We start from the raw sequence: 27,791 nt of genomic DNA, 5'->3' as shown, positions 1-27,791 counted from the left end.
GGAACACCACTGGTCACAGCCCTCCAATGAGAAAAGCATCCCTCCATTGCTACCCTCTGCCTTCTATGGCCTAGCCAGTTCTGTATCCACCTTGCCAGTTCACCCCTGATCCCGTGTGACATCACCTTTTGTACTAGTCTACCATGAGGGACCTTGTCAAAGGCCTTACTGAAGTCCATATAGACAACATCTACTGCCCTACCTGCATCAATCATCTTAGTGACCTCCTCGAAAAACTCTATCAAGTTAGTGAGACACGACCTCCCCTTCACAAAACCGTGCTGCCTCTCACTAATACGTCCATTTGCTTCCAAATGGGAGTAGATCCTGTCTCGAAGAATTCTCTCCAGTAATTTCCCTACCACTGAAGTAAGGCTCACCGGCCTGTAGTTCCCGGGATTATCCTTGCTACCCTTCTTAAACAGAGGAACAACATTGGCTATTCTCCAGTCCTCCAGGACATCCCCTGAAGACAGCGAGGATCCAAAGATTTCTGTCAAGGCCTCAGCAATTTCCTCTCCAGCCTCCTTCAGTATTCTGGGGTAGATCCCATCAGGCCCTGGGGACTTATCTACCTTAATATTTTTTAAGACACCCAACACCTCGTCTTTTTGGATCACAATGTGACCCAGGCTATCTACACCCCCTTCTCCAGACTCAACATCTACCAATTCCTTCTCTTTGGTGAATACTGATGCAAAGTATTCATTTAGTACCTCGCCCATTTCCTCTGGCTCCACACATAGATTCCCTTGCCTATCCTTCAGTGGGCCAACCCTTTCCCTGGCTACCCTCTTGCTTTTTATGTACGTGTAAAAAGCCTTGGGATTTTCCTTAACCCTATTTGCCAATGACTTTTCATGACCCCTTCTAGCCCTCCTGACTCCTTGCTTAAGTTCCTTCCTACTTTCCTTATATGCCACACAGGCTTCGTCTGTTCCCAGCCTTTTAGCCCTGACAAATGCCTCCTTTTTCTTTTTGCCGAGGCCTACAATATCACTCGTCATCCAAGGTTCCCGAAAATTGCCGTATTTATCTTTCTTCCTCACAGGAACATGCCTGTCCTGTATTCCTTTCAACTGACACTTGAAAGCCTCCCACATGTCAGATGTTGATTTGCCATCAAACATCCACGCCCAATCTATGTTCTTCAGTTCCCGCCTAATATTGTTATAATTAGCCTTCCCCCAATTTAGCACATTCATCCTCGGACCACTCTTATCCTTGTCCACCAGTACTTTAAAACTTACTGAATTGTGGTCACTGTTACCAAAATGCTCCCCTACTGAAACATCTACCACCTGGCCGGGCTCATTCCCCAATACCAGGTCCAGTACCGCCCCTTCCCTAGTTGGACTGTTTACATATTGTTTTAAGAAGCCCTCCTGGATGCTCCTTACAAACTCCGCCCCGTCTAAGCCCCTGGCACTAAGTGAGTCCCAGTCAATATTGGGGAAGTTGAAGTCTCCCATCACCACAACCCTGTTGTTTTTACTCTTTTCCAAAAGCTGTCTACCTATCTGCTCCTCTATCTCCCGCTGGCTGTTGGGAGGCCTGTAGTATACCCCCAACATTGTGACTGCACCCTTCTTATTCCTGATCTCTACCCATATAGCCTCACTGCCCTCTGAGGTGTCCTCTCGCAGTATAGCTGTGATATTCTCCCGAACAAGTAGCGCAACTCCGCCTCCCCTTTTACATCCCCCTCTATCCCGCCTGAAACATCTAAATCCTGGAACGTTTAGCTGCCAATCCTGCCCTTCCCTCAACCAGGTCTCTGTAATGGCAACAACATCATAGTTCCAAGTAGTAATCCAAGCTCTAAGTTCATCTGCCTTACCCGTAATGCTCCTTGCATTAAAACATATGCACTTCAGGCCACCAGACCCGCTGTGTTCAGCAACTTCTCCCCGTCTGCTCTGCCTCAGAGCCACACTGTCCCTATTCCCTAGTTCTCCCTCAATGCTCTCACCTTCTGACCTATTGCTCCCGTGCCCACCCCCCTGCCATACTAGTTTAAACCCTCCCGTGTGACACGAGCAAACCTCGCGGCCAGGATATTTATGCCTCTCCGGTTTAGATGCAACCCGTCCATCTTATACAGGTCACACCTGCCCCGGAAGAGCTCCCAGTGGTCCAGATAACGGAAACCCTCCCTCCTACACCAGCTGTTTAGCCACGTGTTTGTCTGCTCTATCTTCCTATTTCTAGCCTCACTGGCACGTGGCACAGGGAGTAATCCCGAGATTACAACCCTCGAGGTCCTGTCTTTTAACTTTCTGCCTAGCTCCCTGAACTCCTGCTGCAGGACCTCATGCCCCTTCCTGCCTATGTCGTTAGTACCAATATGTACAACGACCTCTGCCTGTTTGCCCTCCCCCTTCAGGATTCCCTCTACCCGTTCGGAGACATCCTGGACCCTGGCACCAGGGAGGCAACATACCATCCTGGAGTCTCTTTCACGTCCACAGAAGCGCCTATCTGTGCCCCTGACTATAGAGTCCCCTATTACTATTACTCTTCTGCGCTTTGACCCTCCCTTCTGAACATCAGAGCCAGCCGTGGTGCCACTGCTCTGGCTGCTGCTGTTTTCCCCTGATAGGCTATCCCCCCCGACAGTATCCAAAGGGGTATATCTGTTCGAGAGGGGGACAACCACAGGGGATTCCTGCACTGACTGCCTGCCCTTTCTGGTGGTCACCCATTTCTCTGCCTGCACCTTGGGTGTGACCACATTTACATAACTGCGATCTATGAAGCTTTCCGCCACCTGCATGCTCCTAAGTGCATCCAATTGCTGCTCCAACCGAACCATGCGGTCTGTGAGGAGCTGCAGTTGGGTGCACTTTCTGCAGATGAAGCCATCCGGGACGCTGGAAGCCTCCCGGACCTGCCACATCTCACAGTCAGAGCACAGCACCCCTCTAACTGACATTGCGTCAATTAATTAAAATTAAAATTTGTCTTTTTTTAAAAATACTTTTTTTTAAAATTGCAAAGTTACTGTCAACTAACTGTTTCCTAGCACTAGATTTCTAATAGAAATGCGATAGCTAACTATAATACTCTCCGATCTCTGGCTTAGATATCCTCTAAATTATAATTAAGTTATTATGTTTAATTAGTTCCCAAATACTCAAATTTTATTTTTAAATTTCGGTTAGAATCCCAACCAGCCACTCAGGTCACAGCTTTTCTGTGATGTCACTTCAGTTTCCCCCCGACACACAATTTGAAAAAAGGTATAAAAGTAAACATCACTTACTTACCTTCTTACCTTCTGAGTGTCTGAGATGTTCTCAGGTTCTCTCGCTGACAGAGACTGCTCCTCCACCTCCGATCCTTGACCTGCACAATGCTAATAATATAATAATATAATATGGCACTTACCTTACACCAATGGGTCTTATTATTAGGTTAGAGGAGGAGGGCGGGTGGGAGACACTACACGTGTAGTGTCTCGGGTTTCCTCTCCACCAGAATTTATTGGTTGGGGGGGGGGGGGACTTGCCAGAGGTCGAACTTCCGGTTCCCGCCTTATATAAAAACAAATAAAACAGAAAAGAAGAACAGACACGGGACCAGGCAAGGCTTATTAAATTCACTACTCACCTCCCAGAAGGCCCCTGCGCTCCGCTGCCGCCGAAATCCAAAGGGCTGCTCCTGTAAAGGTAAGAGCTTTTAAACTCACTACTCACCTCCCAGAAGGCCCCTGCGCACCGCTGCCGCCGAAATCCAAAGGGCTGCTCCTGTAAAGGTAAGGTTTTTAAATACACTACTCACCTCCAAGAAGGCCCCTGCGCACCGCTGCCGCCGAAATCCAAAGGGCTGCTCCTGTAAACGTAAGAGCTTTTAAACTCACTACTCACCTCCCAGAAGGCCCCTGCGCACCGCTGCCGCCGAAATCCAAAGGGCTGCTCCTGTAAAGGTAAGGTTTTTAAATACACTACTCACCTCCCAGAAGGCCCCTGTGCACCGCTGCCGCCGAAATCCAAAGGGCTGCTCCTGTAAAGGTAAGAGCTTTTAAACTCACTATTCACCTCCAAGAAGGCCCCTGCGCACCGCTGCCGCCGAAATCCAAAGGGCACTGTCTTTCTCTTCATGTCTTTCTCTTGCACACCAGCAACAGCTAGTCTGGGCTGCCGTCATTTTCTTTTCATGCTGCATGTATCTCCTTCTCGCTTTTCCCCCTTTTTATGTTTGATGAATTCAACTGTATTGTTACTTGGTAAATGGGCTGTCTTTCCCTTTCCTCTGGCTACCAATTGGTTCTGCCTCCTGATCTTGGCTAGTGTACTTAGTTGAATCACCTTCCCCAGTGTCAAGTCACCTCCAGACTGCGAATTGTCTTAAAATGCAGAATTCTTACTCCAACCACTCTTCTGGTGTGAATTAGCTCCTCTTTCATGGTCACAGTTTTCTGCTAATTGGTACAAATCATTAATAAATGTGTCATTGCTTTCCCCCATGCCTCTGGGTACGTTTATTGAACATTGCACGTTCCGTGATGATGTTCTTCCAGAGATTGAAATATGTCTCCAATGGATTAATGACTTTAGCATTGGTGACTTTACCCTTATCGATCTCCAGGATAACTAAAGTGCTGTCTACACTATCACCCATTGTGTAACCTGCTCACAGTCTGGCTTCACTTCAAGACCCGATGTGATGTTAAATACCCAATTTCACCTCAGACAGCAAGGTGTAACTTTTACAAAGTTTTTTTTACAATGATTGTAGTAATGTAAAAGGGCAAGTTTTCATTAATTCAGAATTTCTAATTGATTGCAGTCTGGGTGGACTTTAACTGCACACTCTGTAGAGAAGCATTGAATCATTGACCAGAACTTCTGGATTTCTATACTTAACCGCATGTGTTTAGATTCCAGAAGTTGCTGTTGATTTCAGGGAGTAATAAAGGTGGCACTAACAGTTTTGCCATCATTACGACTGCAAAATCAGACCTATTGAAGTTAGAAATGATGCCAAATATTGAAGGTGGTTTAAATTTTAATAGCATTTAGCAGTTTTATGGTTCAGCATTTGTGTAGTTAATGTTTTCATTGTTTGCTGTATGTCTGTTATTCTGTAAAATGGTTACCTCCCCCTTATGGGCAGCACGGTAGCACAGTGGTCAGCACTGTTGCTTCACAGCGCTCGGGACCTGGGTTCAATTCCCGGCTTGGGTCACTGTCTGTGCGGAATCTGCACGTTTTCCCCATGTCTGCATGGGTTTGCTCTGGTTACCTCCCACAAAGTCCCGAAAGACGTGCTTCTTAGGTGAATTGGACATTCTGAATTCTCCCTCGGTGTACCCGAACAGACGCCAGTGTGTGGCGATAGGGGATTTTCACAGTAACTTCATTGCAGTATTAATGTAAGCCTACTTGTGACACTAATAAAGATTATTATTATGACTATTATTCTATAACTACAGCAATACATTTACTGAAAAAGAAAACTGGGGATGTCTAATGCCTAGAAAAGGCAACATAATTCAACAAACAAATGAATATTAATATATTTTATTTGAAGAAGTATGTTGTGATAATTGTATGTGTCAGTCACATTCCTCTTTTTTTGTTTTTTAATTTTTCTTTCCAATTAAGGGGCAATTAAGCATGGCCAATCCACCTATCCTGCACATCTTTGGGTTGTGGGGGTGTGACTCACGCACACACGGGGAGAATGTGCAATCAGTCACATTGCTAAAGTACGTCCATAAGTAATCCCACTTTGCAGTTTACCAACTTCAATGGAAGATTAATTCAAATGATATGAATGGATGTACTATAAATAGTTGTGATGAATGACAGATTGATATCTTGATGGTCTTCCTGAGTTATTATGGCAATAGTTGCCTGAGGAAAATTGCAGTCTTTGTTTCATAGAAAATAATACGCCTGACATAAATGTCTGCAAAGGTGAAATCATCTGGGGAAAATTTGAGATGGCTCATTGAAAGAAGTAGAGTTGGATAGCTGAATGGCCTTCCCTTATTCTGTGTTTTCGTATATTTTTAACACTGTAAATCAATTGTTTCAGACCCAATTGTACAACTATCTCTCTGCTTGTTTTTGTTCTTCAGGCGTTAGAGAGAAGCAACTATATAATTGATTGACCAGTGAAGTTGCGATCTGCTAATGACACGACACAGCAATTTTGTTGGTGCCAACAGATGGCTGAATTGAGCTACTGGTAAAAAGTTGAAAAATGTCACCTTCACTACTAGGTTAGCAAATGTGTCCTAATAAATGGTTCAATCTCCCTAGATTCACACACAGTTTCATACATAAGTTGAAAACAGTCAGGCTCGGAAGACAAAATGAGCTTTGGCATTGTCAATTCAACAGAGACCAAAGCTTCTAACAGGCCAATAGATCCACTCCATCTATGTCCTCTGTTGATTTTCTTTCTTCCGCTGCTCCATACACAGATAATAACATACCCCAAGGCCATGTTATTCTGTGTACTGTGCCTTTGAATTACTCACCTATGGTTACTTGGCTCTTGCTATGTTAACGGCTTGGTTATTTGAACCGGTGAAAAAGTAAGGAAAATAACACATAAACTACGTTTCCCACCCATAGATTCCTCCACCTATTAGTGCCATTTGGAGATTAAAATGACATGCAGAAGAAAGACTTGGCCCCAAGGCAAGGTCATAAGAGCTCAGCACAAAATCAGCATAAACATAATTTGCACCATTTTATCCCAAGGAAAATGGGATTCCTGTAGTGAAAATTCTGTTGTATCTTCTGTTTCAGTAAAAAATATGTTCCATATTTGTTTAGTGTTCTAATATTGCATAGAATTCGGCTAACATTGCACGTATGATTCACTGCCAATAATACTTCAGCAAAGAAAAAAATTGTCTCAATTGAATCAGCCCTGCGGAGCAAATCCCTGCATGTAGTCAACTACACATCCATAGGACATGGAGATCAGTCTACTGAATTTGTTCAAGCCAGCCAGCGTATCTATTAACTCTCTGAATATTGAACTTTCTTTCCCATTTCAAAATATGTTCCATTACCTGATATTCTGCACATTTTCAACAATTCAGGCTGGAGTGCAGTTACAAAGACTTGAAGATATTTTGTATCTTTTAATTCTATATAAAAAAATATTTTTGGGGGAAAATGCAACTTTGCCAATTTTTAAAAACTGGCAATGCACTGAAGAAGTAATCAATGTCAATGAGTAATAATCTTTTAATTACATCCCCGTGGTGCATAATACTTACTCACTCTGCAAACAAATTATATCAAATGTAAATCAAAATGACCTGACCAAATATTATTCTATTGTCTCCAACACCATAAATAACTGTTATAAATGTGACTGTGGGCATGATCACTTATGATATATCTACCTGGGTTCAACAATGCATCAGTGGTATGTGGATTCAAAGTTACTGAGAAGGCCTATTTTAAAAACAGCACTCACAAATCATCTTTTCATTGTCGATTTAAAATTTCAGTTGCACGAATAGTGAAATAAACAGTAGCAAACAGGATACAAGTATATTTATTAGTTCTACACACAACTACCATTAAACATCTTAGCTGGCCTCAGCATATGTGATGATCACAGCATTTTATACTTGTTGCAAAATAGCCATTACTGCGCACATGTCTCCATTTTGTTATCTATTATCATCGGAATTCTTTGTATGTCCAAGTCTTGTAGTGCCAAAAGCCATATTCTAATATATACTATCACATCTGTTGCTTGCCACAGACCAGAGCTATACATCTGAAGATTTATCTAATTCAAACAGACTACAGTGGCTGGATTACAACATCCAAGGTTTCAACCAGCTAAAAGAATTAATAGTCAATCCCATCATAAATGTCATCCACTGAAACGCAGCTAGTCAGTTTGAAGATGAGTGTTACAATAGTCTCTGATGTGGAACCTCTGGGCAACTCCAAACATAATGTAATGCAAGATAATCTTAACTAATGACATCAAAAATAAACAAAGGAAATAACAGAGCATTTAAAAGAATTGCCATGTTAGAAAATAGCATATTTTACAAAACCTACTTGATAAGTTAATTTGTTTCAAAAGTTATATGTCACCGTTACTTATTAGAAAGGAATAATGATATTTTTAAAACGGTAGCAGATCATAAAACCTGTCTTAATAAAGTGACAGTGATTCATAATAACAGGAAATTGTGAGACTTTGTGATAATCATGAAAAAAATCCTTTCACAGATAAGAATTAGTACCAACAGAGAATCTGGATCCAAGATAAATATTTTACTCAATGTCTAAATGTAATTCATTCAAACTGTGGAAAGTTTACCATGCTACTGTCATTTTAATCTGAGCAGTCTGACCAATCTTCAGGATTTTAAGAGACAGTTTCTTAAAATTAAGTTAACTAATCCTAACTGTGTTCACATAGCACACTATTGACCTAGGTCACAAAAGTACCACAGTTGCAAAAGGCCATTTATATACCATCATAAATACCACTATAGTGGCACCATAAGATACATTCAATGAGAAAATGTTTGCAATGTTGCTACATAAAAGTTGATCAGAACATTTGTTCCCCATGATTTCCAACAAGACACTTTAGATCAAAAGATATTTTGCATGAAATTGATCAATATGGTATTACTCTCAATGTGAAGTGAATCTTCAATAACAGAATGGATTACACCCTGGTCATGTCCATTACGAGACCTGTTATGAGGGAGGTCATAAAATTTGGCGTTCCAGCCAAAACTCCTAACCCTAGCCCGAACTTCACTTTCAGCGGCACTGGAAAAAACAGAGAATTTGGGCCAGTTTATGAATTAAATTCTTTCAGAGTTTCAAATGTTAATGCCAATCAAAGTTTTGGAATAAAAGTAAGAATACATAATTTGAGCATGTCAAGTTGAGATGGGCAATTTCCATTACAAATGCAGAGATAGAAATTTATAATATGAAGAAAAGAATAGAATATATATATATTTTTTAAATAATGACCGAGTTACATCTGTACACCCTGGTGCAATTATGTCCTGACCTCTAACCTCACATGTAGATTATATTGGGCCTTGCTTCCTTATTGGCAATCCCTTGAAACATCAGATAGTATGCTTAAAAAATAATACTTCCCTGTAGTGTAGAGGCAAGAATACTGAACACATTCATTAAATAACGGAAAGAATACTATTCATGCAAGTAATATCGACGAGTAATATGAGTACCTGAAGTAAGGAAGTAATTTATAAATCACTGGTGGAGCCTCAGCTAGAACATCATGTCCAATTCTGAGCACTACTCATCAGGAAGGATGTTAAGGATCTTGGTGAGGGTGGAGAAGAGATTTACCAGAATGAGCTGGCACAGCCCGAAACACTTTTATAAATGGGCACAATAATCATTAACTCCAACATTAGTAAACTACATTTTTAAAAAATTCTGCATTTGATGACCTTCATTTACAATATTCACATTATATGTCAACATAATAATTTGATGCAGACATTAATTTTATTACCAACATTTACAGTGATGTACTGCAATTAGTTTATATGTTTACATGCATACAATTCTAACTTGAGAGTTACGATTGTGTTATGAATCTAAATATATTGTTATCCACAGGTCACTTTTTTCAAATCTATAAGTCCTGTGGAGCTAATTTTTAATTTGTCAGCAAAGCACCTCAATGAACCAAACTGCTTTGCTTAAAATCAACAGACAAATGATATTGAGCAACATTGCATTGATAGTTTTCTAACCTTTTAGTTTTACTCTGTTTCCATGGAATAGGGCAGGTTAATTTTTCTGTCTAAACATACAAGTATACGAATTAAGAGCAGGAGTAGACCATTAAGCCCCTCGAGCCCTCTCCACCATTCAGTACGATCCTGGCTAATCTCCTCTTGGCCTCAACTCCACTTCCTGCTCGTTCTCCATAACTTTTAAACCCATTACGAATTAAAAATCTCCTCCTTAAATTTACTCAATGTCCCAGCATCCACCGTACTCTTGGGATAGTGAATTCCACAAATTTACGACCCTGAGAGAAGTAGTTTCTTCTGTTCTCTGTTTTAAATCTGCTACCCCTTATCCTAAAACTACAATCTCTTAATCTAGATTGCCCCAGAAAGGTAAGCATCCGCTCTACATCTATTTTGTCAATACCTTTCATCATCTTATATACCTCAATTAGATCTCCTCTCATTCTTCTATACTCAAGAGAGACCTAAACTGTTCAATCTAGCTTCATAAGACAAACCCCTCATCTCTGGAATCGATCTAGTGAACCTCCTCTGAACTGCCACTAATGCAACTACATCCCTCCTCAAATTAGGGGACACAGTACTCCAGATGTGGGGCGAAATTCTCCCCCAACGGCGCGATGTCCGCCGACTGGCGACAAAAACGGCGCCAATCAGACGGGCATCGCGCCGGCCCAAAGGTGCGGAATGCTCCGCATCTTTGGGGGCCGAGCCCCAACATTGAGGGGCTAGGCCGGCACCGGAGGGATTTCCGCCCCGCCAGCTGGCGGAAATGGCGTTTGTTGCCCCGCCAGCTGGCGGAAATGGCGTTTGGTGCCCCGCCAGCTGGCGTGGAAATGCGGCGCATGCGCGGGAGCGTCAGCGGCCGCCGACAGTTTCCCGCACATGCGCAGTGGGGAGAGTCTCTTCCGCCTCCGCCATGGTGGAGGCCGTGGTGGAGGCGGAAGGGAAAGAGTGCCCTCACGGCACAGGCCCGCCCGCGGATCGGTGGGCCCCGATCGCGGGCCAGGCCACCGTGGGGGTACCCCCCGGGGTCAGATCGCCCCGCCCCCCCCCAGGACCCCAGAACCCGCCCACGCCGCCTGGTCCCGCCGGTAAATACCAGGTTTGATTTACGCAGGCGGTACAGGCAATTTCTGGGCGGGACTTCGGCCCATCCGGGCCGGAGAATTGAGCGGGGGTTCCCGCCAACCGGCGCGGCCCGATTCCCGCCCCCGCCCAATCTCCGGTACCGGAGACTTCGGCGGGGGCGGGGGCGGGATTCACGGCGGCCAACGGCCATTCTCCGACCCGGCGGGGGGTCGGAGAATGACGCCCGTGGTCTCATCAATACCTTTTAATTAACTATGCTGTATCATTTAATGATTTAATTGGTGCGCACTAGTCAGTTCCATTGAACATTAAATATATTTTGATATGAAACAGTTTTTTAAAAACAAGTCCGCTAGTGCCTGTGATTTAAAAAAATGGGTGTTCAAATAACTTTTCCTGATCAACGTAATTGGTGGAACTCCACAATTTCGACAAGTGGGCATGACCAGATTTGTCAGCAGGACCTAATTCAGGCAAATTGAATTAAGAACCAGAATAATCCTGAGCAAAACCATGACTGTAAGTGGTTTTATGTGTGACTCACTAACATTTAAAATTCCCCAATCTGTTGTACTGGTTTGGCCGATTGCGTCAAATCTGGCTCCAAAACTAGAGGACGCAAATAGGGAAAAGGTGTTCCCATTGGTGGGCAGGACCAAGATCAAGGCAAATCCAGATGCTAAATGGACCTTGGTGTTGTTAGAAATAGATCATTCTCTCACACTCTTGCTTACAAATATTTTCAACATTTCTAAACATGCTCACTACTGCTATTGAAGTTCCTCACTACCAAATAATACTTGGAAGATGGCACAGAATCATAGAATGTTACAGCTCACGAGGCCATTTGGTCTGTAGTGTAGGACAAGCTCTCGCAATGAATGCTATTCCTCCATCTTCTCCCCATAACCACTAGCGCTCTGGATGAACATGAGGACTAGGAGCAGGAGTAAGCCCTCGAGCCCTCTCCACCATTCAATACGACCATGGCTGATCTCCTCTCGGCCTGAACTCTACTTTCTTGCCCATTTTCCATAACCCTTCAACCTATTACTAATTAAAAACCTGTTTGTCTCCTCCATAAATTTACTCAATGTCCCTGTAGGTTTAGAGGAGCTGTACGAGGCAAGATTTTTACAGAGGGTAGTGGGTGCCTGGAACTCGCTGCCGGAGGAGGTGGTGGAAGCAGGGACGATAGTGACATTTAAGGGGCATCTTGACAAATACAGGAATAGGATAGGAATAGAGGGATACGGACCCAGGAAGTGTAGAAGATTTTAGTTTAGACGGGCAGCATGGTCGGCACAGGCTTGGAGGGCCGAAGGGCCTGTTCCTGTGCTGTACTTTTCTTTGTTCTTTGTTTGTATCCACTGCACTCTGGGTTAGTTGAGGTACCCTCAATAATGACGCTTAGAGATTAAACTGTAAAGAAGGCTTTATTAGACTAATAACTATACTACAGCTAGAGACGAGAGCTGACTGTTACACAGACCATGAGGCAGGCCTTTATGTATGGCTCCCAGATGGGCGGAGCTAGAGGCGGAGTCCCCAGGGTTCCAAGCCCGGTCTTAAAGGGGACATCACCTTACATGATGATAAGGCAGTAACCGTTCATCACATTCACCCCTTGTTTAAAAGGAGTCCGGCGGGGGTGAAGTGCCATCATAGGTCCATCCGTCTCGGTGGCCGGATCGTCCTCCTCGACCTCCTCAATTCGGGCGGTGGTGCGGCGGGCACAGACGTCCCGGTTGAGGGCACATCCGGGAGCACAGCGGTCGGAGCTTCGGTCCGGGTCGGGGCAGAGGAACTAGGCAGGGCCGGGGGTAGCAGAGCCAGCGCCGGCGGGGTGTGTAAGGGGGGGCAGGGGCACGGCGCGGGAAGGGGCGTCTGTGGTGGAGGATCCAGCGGGTACCAGATCCCGGAGGGAAACCGTATCTTGCCTGCCGTCGGAGTACTCCACGTAGGCGTAACTGGGGTTGGTGTGGAGCAGTCGGACCTTTTCAACTAGGGGGTCCGTTTTATGGCTCCTCGCGTGCCTCCGGATAAGAACAGGTGCCGTAGCCATCAGCCAAGGTGGAAGCGAGACCCCGGAGGTAGACTTCCTGGGGAAGAGAAACAATCGGTCGTGAGGGGTCTCATTCGTGGCCGTGCAGAGGAATGACCTAATGGAGTGTAGGGCATCGGGTAGGACCTCCTGCCAGCGGGTGGTTGGGAGATTTCTCGACCACAGGGCCAGAAGGACAGCCTTCCACACGGTCGCGTTCTCCCTCTCCACCAGCCCGTTTCCCCGTGGGTTATAACTGGTCGTTCTGCTCGAGGCGATGCCTTTGCTGAGCAGATACTGACGCAGTTCATCGTTCATGAACGATGTACCCCGGTCGCTGTGGATATAAGCAGGGAAACCGAACAGGGTGAAGATGCTGTGCAGTGCCTTAATCACCGTGGCTGAGGTCATGTCGGTGCAGGGAATGGCGAATGGGAAACGGGAGAACTCATCGATCATGGTGAGGATTAATAGGCATAACGGTTGGTGGATGGGAGGGGCCCCTTGAAGTCCACGTTCAGTCGCTCAAAGGGGCCCGAGGCCTTCACGAGCCGAACATTGTCTGGCCGATAGAAGTGCGGTTTGCACTCCCCACAGACTTGGCAGGTCCTGACCATGGCCTTGACCTCCTTGGTTGAGTAAGGTAGGTTGCGGGACTTGATGAAATGGACGAGCCGGGTAACCCCCGGGTGGCAGTGGTCATTGTGGATGGCTTGCAGGCGGTCCTCCTGCGCGTTGGCGCATGTGCCGCGGGACAGGGCATCTGGGGGCTCGTTGAGATCCCCTGGACGATACTTGATATCGTACAAGTAGGTGGAGAGTTCGATCCTCCACCTCAAAATGTTATCGTTTTTTATTTTGCCCCGTTGCGTGTTATCGAACATATAGGCGACCGACCGTTGGTCGGTGACGAGGGTAAACCTCCTACCGGCGAGGTAGTGTCTCCAGCACCGCACAGCCTCCACAATGGCTTGTGCCTCCTTTTCGACTGCAGAGTGTCGAACTCGGAGGCGGTGAGGGTTCGGGAGAAGAACGCTACTGGTCTGCCTCCTTGATTGAGGGTAGCAGCCAGGGCGATGTCTGATGCATCGCTCTCTACCTGGAAAGGGATGGTTTCATCCACTGCGTGCATGGCGGCCTTGATGATGTCAGCCTTGATGCGGTTGAAGGCCAATTGAGCCTCAGCCGAGAGGGGAAAAGTGGTGGTCTTTAGGAGTGGGCGGGCTTTGTCCGCATACTTGGGGACCCAATGGGCGTAATAGGAGAAAAGCCCCAAGCACCGTTTGAGGGCCTTGAGGCTGCGGAGGAGAGGGAGTTCCTTAAGGGGGCGCATGTGGTCGGGGTCGGGACCTAGGACCCCGTCTTCCACGACATAGCCGAGGATGGCCAGCCGGGTGGTGTGGAAAACGCATTTGCCCTCGTTATAGGTCAGGTTAAGGGCTCGGGCGGTCTGGAGGAACTTTTTGAGGTTAGCGTCATGGTCCTGCTGATCATGGCCGCAGATGGTGACATTGTCCAAGTACGGGTATGTAGCCCGCAAACCGTACTGGTCCACCATTTGGTCCATCGCTCTTTGAAAGACGGAGACCCCATTTGTGACACCAAAGGGGACCCTGAGGAAGTGGACGAGCCGGCCGGCTGCTTCGAAGGCAGTATAGGGGCGGTCTTTTGGTCGGATGGGGAGCTGGTGGTAGGCAGATTTGAGGTCGACCGTGGAAAAGACTCGGTATTGGGCGATCCGATTTACCATTTCCGCGATGCGAGGAAGGGGGTACGCATCAAGCTGCGTAAATCGGTTTATGGTCTGGCTATAATCCACGACCATCCGTTTCTTCTCCCCGGACCGGACTACCACCACTTGCGCTCTCCAAAGGCTGTTGCTAGCCTCGATGACCCCCTCTCCCAGTAAACGCTGGACCTCTGACTTGATAAAGGCCATATCTTGGGCACTGTAGCGACGGCTCCTGGTGGCGACGGGCTTACAGCCAGGAGTGAGGTTAGCGAATAGCGAGGGGGGTGCGACTTTCAGTGTCGCAAGGCAGCACACCGTGAGGGGGGCAAGGGTCCGCCGAACTTCAGTGTCAGGCTTCGGTGGCTGCACTGGAAATCCAGTCCGAGCAGCAGGGGGGCACAGAGGTGAGGGAGGATATACAATTTGAAACGGGTGTATTTGGCACCCTGGATCGAGAGATCCGCAATACAGTACCCCGTGATTTGTACCGCGTGGGACCCAGATGCGAGGGCTATGGTTTGGGATGCGGGATGGGTGCGTAGGGAGCAGCGCCTTACCGTTTCAGGGTGGATAAAGCTCTCCGTGCTCCCGGAGTCGAAGAGGCATGCAGTGTCGTGCCCATTGACCTGGACCTGCATCATGGAGTTCTGCAGGTGTTTTGGCCGAGTTTGATCGAGGGTGATTGCACCCAGTCGCGGGTAGTCGTCAGCCGAGTCGGACTCGTAAAATGGCCGCTGCCGTCGGTCGCACGTGTCGGGTCGAGAAGATGGCCGCCGACCAGATGGCCGCTCCCATGATTCGCACGAGGCTGATGACGCGTCAGAAGAGGGTGTGTCAGGTCGGTGCGCAGCAGCATTGCGAGGCCTGCGGGCCTGAGAACCTGATGTTCGGGCCGGCTGTTCTTTTTTCTGGCCCCTGGGTCTGGCCAGGCAGACCCTCTCAAAGTGCCCTTTCTTCGCGCAGTCGCTGCAGATCGCGGAGCAGGCTGGGCAGCGTGGGCGTGGGTGCTGGCCCTGCCCGCAGAAGTAGCATGGTGTGCCCCCATGGTGAGCGGGTCACCGCGTGGCGCAGGCCTGTAATACGGTTGAGTCTGAGGAAGTCCGGGGGGGGCTGGCAGAGTCCGCGGGGTACGTACCCAAGTTATGTCGGGCCACCTCCTGCGAGGAGGCGGGCGTTAGCGTCTCCTGGAGGTCTTTTGCCCCTTTTTCGAGCAGCCGCGGCCGGATGTAGGTCGAGCGGATGCCGGACACGAAAGCATCCCTGATGTGCAGGTTCATATGGACTTCCACTGTCACATCCTGATGGTCACAGTCCCTGGCAAGCGCGGTGAGTTTTTCAACAAACTCGTCGAGCGATTCCCCCGAGCGCTGCCGGCAGGTAGAGAGCAGATGCCGGGCGTGCACCTCATTGACGAGTTTGACAAACCGCTTGCGGAGCAACTCAATCGCTTCCTCATAAGTCGTCGCCTTTTCGAGCGTGGCGGAGATTCTGTGACTCACCCGGACATGGAGTAGACGCAGCTTGCGTGGCCCTAGGATGGGAATCTCTGCGGAGTCCAGGTAGGCCTCGAAGCACCGCAGCCAGTATTTAATAATTTCCTTTGCCTCCAGCGTTCGTGCTTCCAGATTGAGCTTCTCTGGTTTTAGGCCTGCGTCCATCCTGAATCTAGTTTAGTCTAATAAATTGAGGTACCCTCAATAATGACGCTTAGGGATTAAACTGTAAAGAAGGCTTTATTAGACTAATAACTATACTACAGCTAGAGACGAGAGCTGACTGTTACACAGACCATGAGGCAGGCCTTTATGTATGGTTCCCAGATGGGTGGAGCCAGAGGCGGAGTCCCCAGGGTTCAAAGCCCGGTCTTAAAGGGGACATCACCTTACATGATGATAAGGCAGTAACCGTTCATCACAGTAGTGAATTCCACAGATTTACGGTCCTTTGAGAGAAGTAATTTCTTCTCATCTCTGTTTTAAATCTGCTACTCCTTATCCTAAAATTATGACCTCTCATTCTAGACTGCCCCACAGAGGAAGCACCCGCTCTACATTTACTTTGTCAATACATTTAACAACTTATTTACCTCAATTAGAGCTCCTCTCATTCTTCAAAATTCAAGAGAGGATAGGCCTAAACTGCTCAATTTCTCTTCATAAGACAAACCCCTCGGGCGGGATTCTCCGACCCCCCACCGGGGGCCGACTTCCGAATTCTCCAGTCTCGGGGATTTGGCGGGGGCGGGAATTGCGCCGCGCTAGTCGGCGGCCTCTGGCAGCGCCCCCCCCCGGTGATTCTCCGGCCTGCGATGGCCCGCCCACCGATCCGCGGGCGGGCCTATGCCGTGGGGGCACTCTATTCCTCCGCGTCGGCTGCTATAGTCCTCCATGATGGCTGACGCGGAGATGAACCACCCCTGCGCATGCGCTGGGATGACGCCAGCACACGCTGGTGCTCCTGCGCATGCGGCAACTCGCGTCGGCCGGTGGAGGCCCTTCGGCGCCGGTTGGATTGGCGCCAAGCCCCTTCCCCGCTGGCCGGCGAGGCGCAAACCACTCCCGTGCTGGCCTAGCCACTGAAGGTGCGGAATCCTCCACTCCTTCGTGCCGGAGTTGCCCGCCGATTCCCGCAGAATCTCGCCCCTCATCTCTGGAATCAATCTAGTGAAACTATTCTGAACGGCCTCAAATGCAACTACATTCCTCCTCAAATAAGGGGACCAAAACTGTACACAGTACTGCAGGTACAGTCTCACCAATGCCTTGTATAGCTGCAGCAACACTCCCCACTTTTATACTCTATTTCTTTAGCTATAAAGCCCTAAATTCTATTTGTCTTTCTTATTACCTGCTGTACCTGTGTACTAGTTTTCTGTGATTCATGCACGAGGACACCCTCTGCACCAAAGCACGCTGAAGTTTCTCTCCATTTAAATAATAAGTTTAATTCCCATTTTTATGCCGAAAATGAATAACCTCACACTTATTGATGTTGAACTCCATTTGCCAAATTTTGTCCCACTCACCTAACCTGTCTCTCTAACTTATCATGGCGATCTGATTGTGGACTCAACTCCATATTCCCACTTACCCCCGATAGGCTTTGATTCTCTTGTTAGTCAAGAATCTATCTACATCGGGTGGCACGGTGATTAACACTGCTACCTCACAGCGCAAGGGACCAGGATTCAATTCTAGCCTTGGGTGACCGTGAGTATGGAGTCTGCATGTTCTCCCCGTGTCTGCGTGAGTTTCCTCCGGGTGCTCCAGTTTCCTCCCGCAGTCCAAAGAAGTGCAGGTTAGGTGGATTGGCAATGCTAAATTACCCTTAGTGTCCAAATGATTAGGTGAGGTTATGGGGATAGGCAGGGCAGTGGGACTAGGTAGGGTTGGTGCAGTCCCAATGGGCCGAATGGCCTCCTTCTGCACTATAGGGATTTTATAATACCTCTGGCTTAAAAATATTCAATGACTCTACCTCCAGTGCTCTGGGGTAAAGAGTTCCAAGGACCTGTGACCCCCTGAAAGAAAACTGTCTCCTTATCCCATCTTAAAGAGGAGATCCAGAGGATGCACGAGGAAATGGAGGTTCCCACCGATGGATAATCTAGCCCCTTATTTTTTAACTGTCCCCTGGTCTGTCCCACAAGGAGTAAAACCCTTTCTGCATCCACCATGTCAAATCACCGCAGGTGTATGTTTCAAAAGGTCACCCCTCATTCTTCTAAACTCCAATGTATACAGGACCAACCTCTCCAACCTTTCCTCATAAGATGACCTCATAAGGTGAAACAAAGAATCTCACACTCAACATCTTCTAGACCTGAAACAAATTCAATCCCATTGCAGAGTTATGTAACTTTTCAAAGAGGCTGTCCAATCTCAGCCTTAATATTTACTTTTACTTTACCTTTGCGAATTGCATCTAGAACAAAGAACAACATTACAGCACAGGACCAGGCCCTTTGGCCCACCGAGCCCGCACCAATCCAGATTCCTTATTTAGCCTACTATTTATTGCCCAAACGATCTGTATCCCTCCATTCATGTATCTATTAAGATATATCTGAAACGTTGCTATCGTGTCTGCCTCCACCACCTCCACTGGCAATGCATTCCACCACCCTTTCCATGAGAAACTTTCCCTGCACATCTCCCTAAACTTTCGCCCCCTCACCTTAAACCTGTGCCCCCTTGTAATTCCATCCTGGGAAAAAGCTTCTGACTTTTCACCTTGTCTTACTTCTCATAATTTTGTAGACTTCAATCAGGTCTCCCCTCAGCCTCTGTCTTTCCAATGAATACCATTCGACTCTAACTCTAATTTGGTTTAATACATTCAACCTTAACAATCTAAGCATTTAGTTATGATCAGAATATTTCTTAATTTAGCCGGTTACTGTTCATATATAAATAATATATATAATACATATCATATACATATATATTTATACATTCTTCTTTAAAAACTGCTTCAATGGGTGACAAAGTGTTGCTATCAGTGACATTGTAAAATACCTTTTTGGTGGAATCTTAACGCTATTGAAACATAACTTTTCTCTCAAGATAGGGAAAACTGTGAGGTTCAAGATTCAATCTAAGCCTGCATGGTGTTAGAGATATGGCCACCCTTGAATACCTACCACAAACAGGAGCTCAGACAAACCAGCATCAAAAGCCCCACTGAGGAACTGCGAGCAAATACAGGGGTAGCTGTCAACAGACCCATTCAGTCACTTGTTATCTGGAATTGAATTGAGGTTAATGTTTTCTAGAAACACTTGATCTAGCCATCTTCTAGGTTTCTCTTATTGCTTTGTCCTACGACCCACAAATTACCATGATTTATTATTAACAGCAGCAACCTGAATTATTCTATTGATATAAGGCATGTAGGAACAAAACAGCCATTCTTATTTGCCTGATTTTGTATCCTGTTTCAACAAAAAAGCTTCTGTTTCCCCACAAGATAGACAGAAATGCTAGGAGGGGATTGATATTCTGCACCTATGGACTTGATCATCAACGAGAAAACAGGTAATGCGGAAGAAATCCAGAAGCATGAAAAAAATGCTCAAATAATTGGATTTGGTGTCATTTATAAAGTATTATGTTACATACGTTAAGTTCACTTGGTCTAAAAAGAGTAGAGCACTAATAAGTAAATCTCATGACAGAAAATAGAAATACTCTGTATTGTGTCAAAATGGGCAGATGTGTAGAAATCTGCTAATATGAACTAGGAACAGGGATTGCTTTAACTTTAGGAGAAGAGAAAATAATGAGTGGTTGTGGACAAATTAACTATTTCTAGATTTATTCCCTTTTTTGTTAGCGAAGTGCAAAAACAAATAAATGTTAGTGTCAGGACTTTCTAACTGGCATCTTTCCATGATAAATCCCAGTCATGCAGAAAAGGGATGAAATTCCGTCATCCGAGCATGACAGTTCAGAATTCAAACTTAATGAGAGCTTTGGCAGCTTCTGTCGAAGGCAGACAGTGATTAACAAAACACTTCAGAGTACAAGGCACAGCAGTGCTCAAAGAAAACAGTGATGATCTCTGCTTAATCGCAGAAAAGCCCAAAGCATCTGCCAGCGGAGGACTGCTGGAGCCGCATGGAGCTATCGCTTGGATAGGCTGTCATCTCCTGAGATCAGCAACCATATGCTCATCTCAAGTACAAACTCCAAAGAAGTTAATTTTCTGACAAAGTACAGGGATAAATATGACATTCAAACAAGTGTGCTCACTCATCCTGAACAGGCGTTGCAGCTTACTCATCTGCATGTGTCAGATTTATGCACTGTTTAAATACAAGCAAATATAATTTGTTTGTAATGCAAACATCACTGTGTATGCACAGAGATAATTAATCTTTGTCTCCTCCACAATTTTTGGCCTGCTTTTTTAATCTACAGTTATAATTTCAGTACAGGATCAGAATCCACTCCTTCCTGTTAGTGTAATAGAAACTTGGACACATGCCAAGCCATAGTACAGCATATCTGTGTGATCAATTATCCCTCCCTCAGTTTCATTCTGTAATCTTTTTCACGAATATAAAAGTTAATAGTTTATTTGCTCTTTTTAAAAATCACTTTAGTCTCTTTCTTTCCACACTCTAGTTTCTCTGGTCCCGTATGTTTTTTCTACTGTTTCAGCTTTTTTCATTTCTTCACCAACTTACATTTTCTTGACTTTTCTCCAATTTTTTAGTTTCCTCTAAGTTTTTTTGTTCATTGTTTAGCATTCCCAATCTCCAGCCGTCTTTCTCTACTCAATCCCAGTGATATTTTTAAAGTGCTCTCTTTCCTGAGTCTATCCCGGTGTTCTCGCGAATCCTCTAATTTTCCTTTATCATATCAATTTACCACGTTTAGCAAAGTAAATTGTTCTACAATTCTTCACAGAGGCATAAAGGAAGAAAAAGATTCTGAGCAATAAACCAAAAGCAAGTTAAAGAGCCGGGTCTTAAGGAGAGTCTTTCCTTTAAAATATGTTAAGGAGAGAATGTGGGAGCTAGGCATTTGAAGACACAGCAACCAATGTTGTAAGGAATTAATAATAATAATAATCACTTATTGTCACAAGTAGGTTTCAATGAAGTTACTGTGAAAAGCCCCTAGTCGCCACATTCCGGCACCTGTTCGGGAAGGCCGGTATGGGAATTGAACCCGTGCTGCTGAATTCGCAAGAGACTGGGGATGGAATGAAAGTCGCCATAGTGCCAGAGGACCATAGGCTGCTCTTTCGTTTGAGGAAGAGAACTGACTGGTGGTGATTTAACCTGAGGGTCACCACATCTCAGGCGAGGGACAAGGTTGAGAAGGCAGTCCTACATGGAACCTCAGCTGGTACGGGAATTGAGCTTGTGCTGTCGGTATCGCTCTGCATCACAAACCAGCCATCCATATAATATTAAAGAATTCAAGGGAGATGTAGCATTGGCGATAGCTACAGAGGGAGTAAAGAGGAGGCCATTTGATAATGATTGGCAAAATGACTTCTTCTGTTTATTGATAATTTGTTGAATGGGGTGAGGGATATTGGGTGGAAATGGTATTTTAAAAAGGCAACCTGCATCACTTAAAGAGGAGTTACACTTTGTTTTGAATTATAGGTTGCAGTTACTGCTGTAGAGTGATGATGATGACTAGGAGGCATTCGACGAGGAAGCCCAAACCTTAGACAATGAGAAGGAGTAAGCTGTTTTTTCCAATGGATGACGAAGAGTCTGCAGTATCAGTGGCCAGAGGTGGTAAAGCAGATTAATGTCCTGCACCATCTGTAGCTCCTGCACTCTCAAACTTTCCTTCTCTTGCTTCCTGTCATTCTCCTCCAACCATAGAAGTTCATTTCACGGGCCTTCCTTCTGCTGCCGCTTACATACTCTGTTCTTGTCACTATCTTCAAAGTTATTTCCTTCACTTCTAATTGGTGGTAACTTTCAAACGCTACATAAATTGGTCTACCTTAAAATGCAATTAATTATCATATATATATATTCTGCAACACGGCACTCAGCTACAGAGTCTTTAGTGACAGTTCTGACAGTTTTGATGGAAGCTCAAACTACTGCCATTTTGACTTTGGGTTCCAACATCTGTCGAACTTGGTGCAGCATGGGACATGGATAGCATAATCAGTTGAACTAAAAAAATCTATGAAATGTGGAGAATGGGAGATAAACCAAAAGAGTTATGTAATAATGAGGTCTGGATGTGATCTTATTTATGCAGTCATTAAATACAGACTAAAGGTCAGGAATACAAATATTTCAATGTGTGAAGGACATCATAATGGTCAGCTTATTTTGGGAGCCAGCTGCGCATGGCTTTGAACCCCACTGCAAGGCTATCTAAACTAATAATTCAATGCAGTGGTGACCGTGTACACCAATGTCTTTCAGTTGAAAGATTAAACTGGGCGCCTATCTGTCTGTTCAATTGGACATCAGAAGAAAAATGGAGGAATTCCTCCCTCATCCAACACTCCCAAACAAACAGATATTCAATCATTGTCCTAAGGCAAGATTTTGTATCTGAGATGTCAACTATCTCTTGCACACCCAACTGGCTGCCTGACCTGTTAAGCATCACCATCATTTTTGGATTTAGTTTCAGATTTCCAGAGTCTATGGTATTTTGCTTTTCCGCCCCATTATTTCATTGTAGTTGGTGGGCTCTTACAGTATGAAAACTGCCTGCAGCAACAGTTACTAACACCGAAGTTGATCATTATGTGCAAGGAATTCGGGGAGGTTGTGAGGGCATGAAGAGCAGATAAAAAAAGTGAAGCAGTTGAGGCTCCTTCTTTAAACGTTTTAAAGAAAAAGATAGATACCTTTCTAAAGAATAAAGGGTTTCGGGGATATGGTGTACAGGCCGGAGAGTGGAGCTGAGTCCACAAAGATCAGCCATGATCTCATTGAATGGCGGAGCAGGCTCGAGGGGCCAGATGGCCTACTCCTGTTCCTAGTTCTTATGTTCTTATGTTCTTATAAATGTAGATTTTTTTCTTTCTAAAGCCTTTAGGTCACCTTCAATATATGCGCTCTGACAAGGCCAATCGATTACTCCTGCAACACTTTCTGCTACCATGCTACCATGAAGTCACACTTGAGGGTCAGCGAACTGCACAAATGTTTATGGGAGCTGTGGAATACTCAGGATAACCTACATAATTGCCTCAATTACAATATACTTTGATGATGGTGTAATTACTATTGTGGATGGGTATTTTAATCAGTAAAAGCATATTAAAAAACTAAAATTTATGTTCAAGCTACAAAATTACATTTTGCAATGAAAAGTAAGGTTTCAAACAAATGATTTCATAAAGTTGTGCTCTGAGATTGAGTTTACAAAAAAGTTAGCAGTGAAGGTAGGTTTGCACATTATCATTATTTAGTGCCTTCATAGTTCAGTGAATTTCAGATACTAGGGCAGGAAAAGATTACAGTCAAAGCCATTAGTAAAGGATACATGGTTCTAGAGATTGGATCATACTTTACACAATTTACACACGTAATGGTCCAAAATGGTCCAATATGGTCCAGGGCATCGGAAATGTGCAGCCCATTGTATTGGCAAAGGTCTTGCATAGGTGTTCAGGACCAAATGTACAAATTGGGGCCCAACTTCAGTTTCAGGCCCATTTTACAAAATGTGTTTGTATAAATCTGCACCTTTATCGCATAGCTGAGAAAAGCAGGGTTCTTCCAGATCCACATTAGATTTTGGAAATGTAGCCAGTATCCACTCATCAGGATCCAATTTCTAGGCTGCATAGAGTTCACAATATGCTTCAAATTTGGACTTTAGTTAGGAGGCAGTAGTGGGCCTTTTTCTGAGTGTGGCTTAAAGACAGATCCCTGGAACAGTGATTTGTTCCACACAGATTAATGCAGAAAAAGTAATCTCAGGGTGTTCTGCTTTACAGCCCAAGATATAATGGCAAGGCTGTGGACAATTTCAAGTTTCAACAATTTTGCCTTTTTTTCTCAAATGGATATGTGTTTCTCAGGCAAAATGTGACTGATTTTGATTAATTATAAGTAGAAATACAGATTGTGTTGGCAAATGAGAGACTCTGTGGTGGACAGTAATTTCCACCTCTCATTGGGAAACTGACAGGAGCTAGGTGAGTTATATCAACAGCCACCTGGAGAGACCATCAGAGTTTTTAGTTTACCCCACACATGTTTGAAGCATTCTGCCCATCTGAAGTGCTCTCTTCAGTGGCCAATCCACCTAGCCTGCACATCTTTGGGTTGTGGGGGTGAAACTGCGCCTCTGTGCTGCCCAACTGGGGCATATGTTGAGCATGACTGTTACTGCAGGGGAATCTGGATTGTTCACCAGAAGCTCTCTTCACTGAGCTACTTCCAAAAGTTCTGGTTGTAGGCTACTATTGAAGTCTTTCCTCTTCCTTACCAGCTCCATGTCAACAGAGTCCTCTCTCAACATGAACGTTACTCCGGGTGGAATTTACCGGCTGTTCACGCCGGCGTGATATTCTGGTACCACCGACGGCACATCCCTGCCTCGGGTTTCCCGGTGATGTGGGATGCATTCAACGGGATATCCCATTGACAACGTCGGGGCCAGAAGATCCTGCTTGTGGGCCACCTACACCACCAAAAATCACGCGACCGGTTGTGCAGAAAATCCCGCCCTCCCTGTTGAAGGTTACTTCAATAGTTACTTCATGCATTGCCGAGCATGCAGAATACAATGATCCACAGTCATAAGGGTTACTTTTATGTTGCAGTAATTTACCAACCCTGTCCAAACATCTGTGATTTGAGGACTCCAATGGTCTGTTTAAAGAGAGTTCATGGATCTAAGAGTGGGGGAATGGATAATTGGCAATACAAAAATATGTAAACAACTACCAGCATTAGGCACAGCCCTGCACAACAAGCTGCTGGTCATCACACATCAGTTCCACATTAATAGCACACAAACTCTCATGTCTTATGATTCCTGAAGGCAGTTGCATTGTGTGAAGGTGTGAGGAAACTGTTGTGGGTGCATTCTATGTGGGATTCTTGTAATCTCTGCAAAGACTCTCAGGGTCTTATCCGTCTTCTTCTCAATGACATGAAAAAAATGGTGAATGTGTTTGCTGTAGCAATCAAGGCATCAGTCATCTGTTTAATACAAGCACGATTGGCAGTGTTGCTGGTGGCTCCTGTGGTAGGCTGGAAGAAGCTGGAGGCAAATTGACTAGTTTGTAATGCAGTACTGGCTGTAGCAGCTGGTTGTAGGTCTTATTCTTCTTGCCCAGCCAGTAAGTCATGAATGAATACAAAAATATAATGTAAAATCACTGCTTACCTAGAGGATTGAATCATTTTTATAGGCAGCTTTTTTGGAGAACTATGTTTTTCTGGGCCTGTAAGCTCTGCAAAGATAAGAATTCCTCCAAACACAACTCCTTCTATTTGCTGTCCAGGTACTTGGAGCACTTTCCTCCTCATATTCGTCCCAGAATAAAATTCCCATCAAGAAACTGCAATGCCTTAGTAATATAGAACTTACAATTTGCAACTACAGGAACTAAGGCTACGAGAAAAGGTAAATCACAAGCTACTGCCTGACAATTGCCTGCACAGTGCCTAAATAGTTTTAACAGAGAGAATTTGAAATGGTCACCTCTGGACATGTACTATCCATGGTTAATGGGAGAGAGCAGCAAGTAACACGAATCAGATGGGAAAGTTGAAAAATTGTATAATTGCTGTAAATAAATATTGGCTGGATCTTCCAAGGAATGGCAATCACCACTGAATTGCCATTCGGCTTCTGTTTGCTTACTTTTCACTGGAGCTCCACATGAAACTTTAGGTTGTGAAGTTAAACACAATATATAGATTTAAGCAGTAAATTGAGATTGACAAGACTGATGGAGCACTGTATTTTTGGAGGTGCTGTAGATGTTAGCCCCGGGTTCCATTTTCCCTCTAAGGTGACCATAAAATATACCATAATGCTGTCCCAAGAGGGTTAAGAAGGTTTTCCTGGTGTATTTCGCAATATTTATCCTAACCAAGATAACTGAAACAGATTAACTGATTATTTATCTCATTACTCTAATGGATCCTTGCTGTGCACAAATTGGCTGGCACGTTGCTTTAGGTACTGGGCAGCAAACTTCAGGAAACCTTCAGAAACTTTAGAAGGGGTACAGCATAGATATGCCAGAATGATTTCAGAGCTTAAAATTACAATGATAGGTTACTTAAACTTTGTATTCGCTTGTGTTCCGGAGATTGAGGAGTGATCCAATTGACTTGTTTTAAAATGTATAGGGGCTTTGATAGGACAGAGAAAGAATTGTCTTTGCTTTGGAAATCCAGAACTAGAGGGCATGATCTTAAATCAGAACTGAGATAAGTTGGGAAGAACTTTCTCACACAGAGGAACTTGCTCTCCCAAAAGACTTCCTGCATCAATAGAAATGGTTTAGATTGAGATTGTTGGATTTTTGTTTGGTAGGAGTATCAAGGGGGTGTATATCAAAGGTGGGTAATTAGGGTTAACATGCAGATCAACAACAACCTATTTTTAAAAAAAATAATTGAATGATGAAACAGGCCTGAAGAACTGAATGGACTACAGCTGACCCAATGTTTCCCTACATTGCAGCTGCGACTGCATTTAAAATAACTTCATTCGCTGTAAAGTGCTTTATGGCTTTTTGATGTAATGTAAGGTGCTGTGCAAGTGCGAGTCCTTTCTTCCTTTTTCTGTTCCCAATTCCATTTTTTGATAATGCTTTTGCATGTTTCAGAATGGAGTTTAGTCCTACAGTTTCAAGAAAGCTGGGACAATTCGACCAGTACAATCTGTGGTAAGTGGGTTGGAGAAGCAAATATTTTACTTTTTGCCTAAGTTTTGAGTGCAAATGGGTCAATAAGCAAAGAAAAATTCCAAGTTTGCCAAAAAGGTTGATGAAAAATATCATATGAAAAGTAAATGACCAATTAGGGGATGATAAGTAAGGGGAGACATGACAAATAATATGGCAAGAGTAATATTTACCTGGTTTTCTTTGTAATTCCCCTTACGAAAGTCATAGCCTAATTGAGCGTAGAAATTGTTTCCAAAACCGTAGCAATGTCCTGTGTCAGTCCAGATGAAGGAATGTCGACTCCCACATGCCACACCAGTGATCAATGTGTCACAGATTTCACCATCAGGATTTGATGGCAAAAACACTTCTACAGGTGTCCGTTTTGATTCCTTATCTCCACAACCAAGCCTAAGAAATTCCAAGAGAGAAAGATATATAAAATGGACTTTTTCCGGATATAATAGGTATTTGCTCTTTTACTTATACATGAAATAATTGAATTGCTTCAACCTGTTTAATTAAATACTTTATGTTAAATATTTGTAATGCTTAAATGGAAAACAAAACAGAAAATCACAATGTCTGAAGGTCTTTTTGGGTGAGTAAGAGTACCCTATTGTAGCCAGCATAAGGCTACAGTGTTTCCTGCTGGTTTAAGCTGTTGGTTGGAGGTGTTCGTTGGTGAGCAGACAAATACCACTATTGTTTTGAAGTGCCAGTATATTCAGGGACAGGTAGACATTAACTGAATGTGTTACAGAATTAGTTCACCACGGTTCACCAATAGTGATTGACAGATCTCATGG

General features: G+C 44.7%; 1 protein-coding gene and 1 long non-coding RNA gene across 2 annotated transcripts in view; one reads left to right on the top strand and one right to left on the bottom strand.

Moving 5' to 3' along the window:
- Window positions 1-27,791, bottom strand: part of LOC140430115 (uncharacterized) — an 820,575-nt gene that overhangs the window by 713,099 nt on the left and 79,685 nt on the right. Inside the window, exon 3 of the mRNA XM_072517631.1 lies at window positions 27,174-27,393. Coding sequence (XP_072373732.1) covers window positions 27,174-27,393 — 220 coding nt within the window. The remainder of the gene's footprint in view (window positions 1-27,173; window positions 27,394-27,791) is intronic.
- Window positions 19,554-23,397, top strand: LOC140430007 (uncharacterized). The gene is made up of 3 exons (XR_011949269.1): window positions 19,554-19,658; window positions 21,746-21,880; window positions 23,153-23,397. It is a non-coding gene; the product is annotated as an uncharacterized lncRNA (long non-coding RNA).

This window comes from Scyliorhinus torazame, chromosome 9, assembly GCF_047496885.1.
Source record: "Scyliorhinus torazame isolate Kashiwa2021f chromosome 9, sScyTor2.1, whole genome shotgun sequence".
Lineage (NCBI taxonomy): Eukaryota > Metazoa > Chordata > Chondrichthyes > Carcharhiniformes > Scyliorhinidae > Scyliorhinus > Scyliorhinus torazame.
The sequence above is the reverse complement of the archived record's forward strand: the minus strand, read 5'-3'. Positions and strand labels throughout refer to the sequence as shown.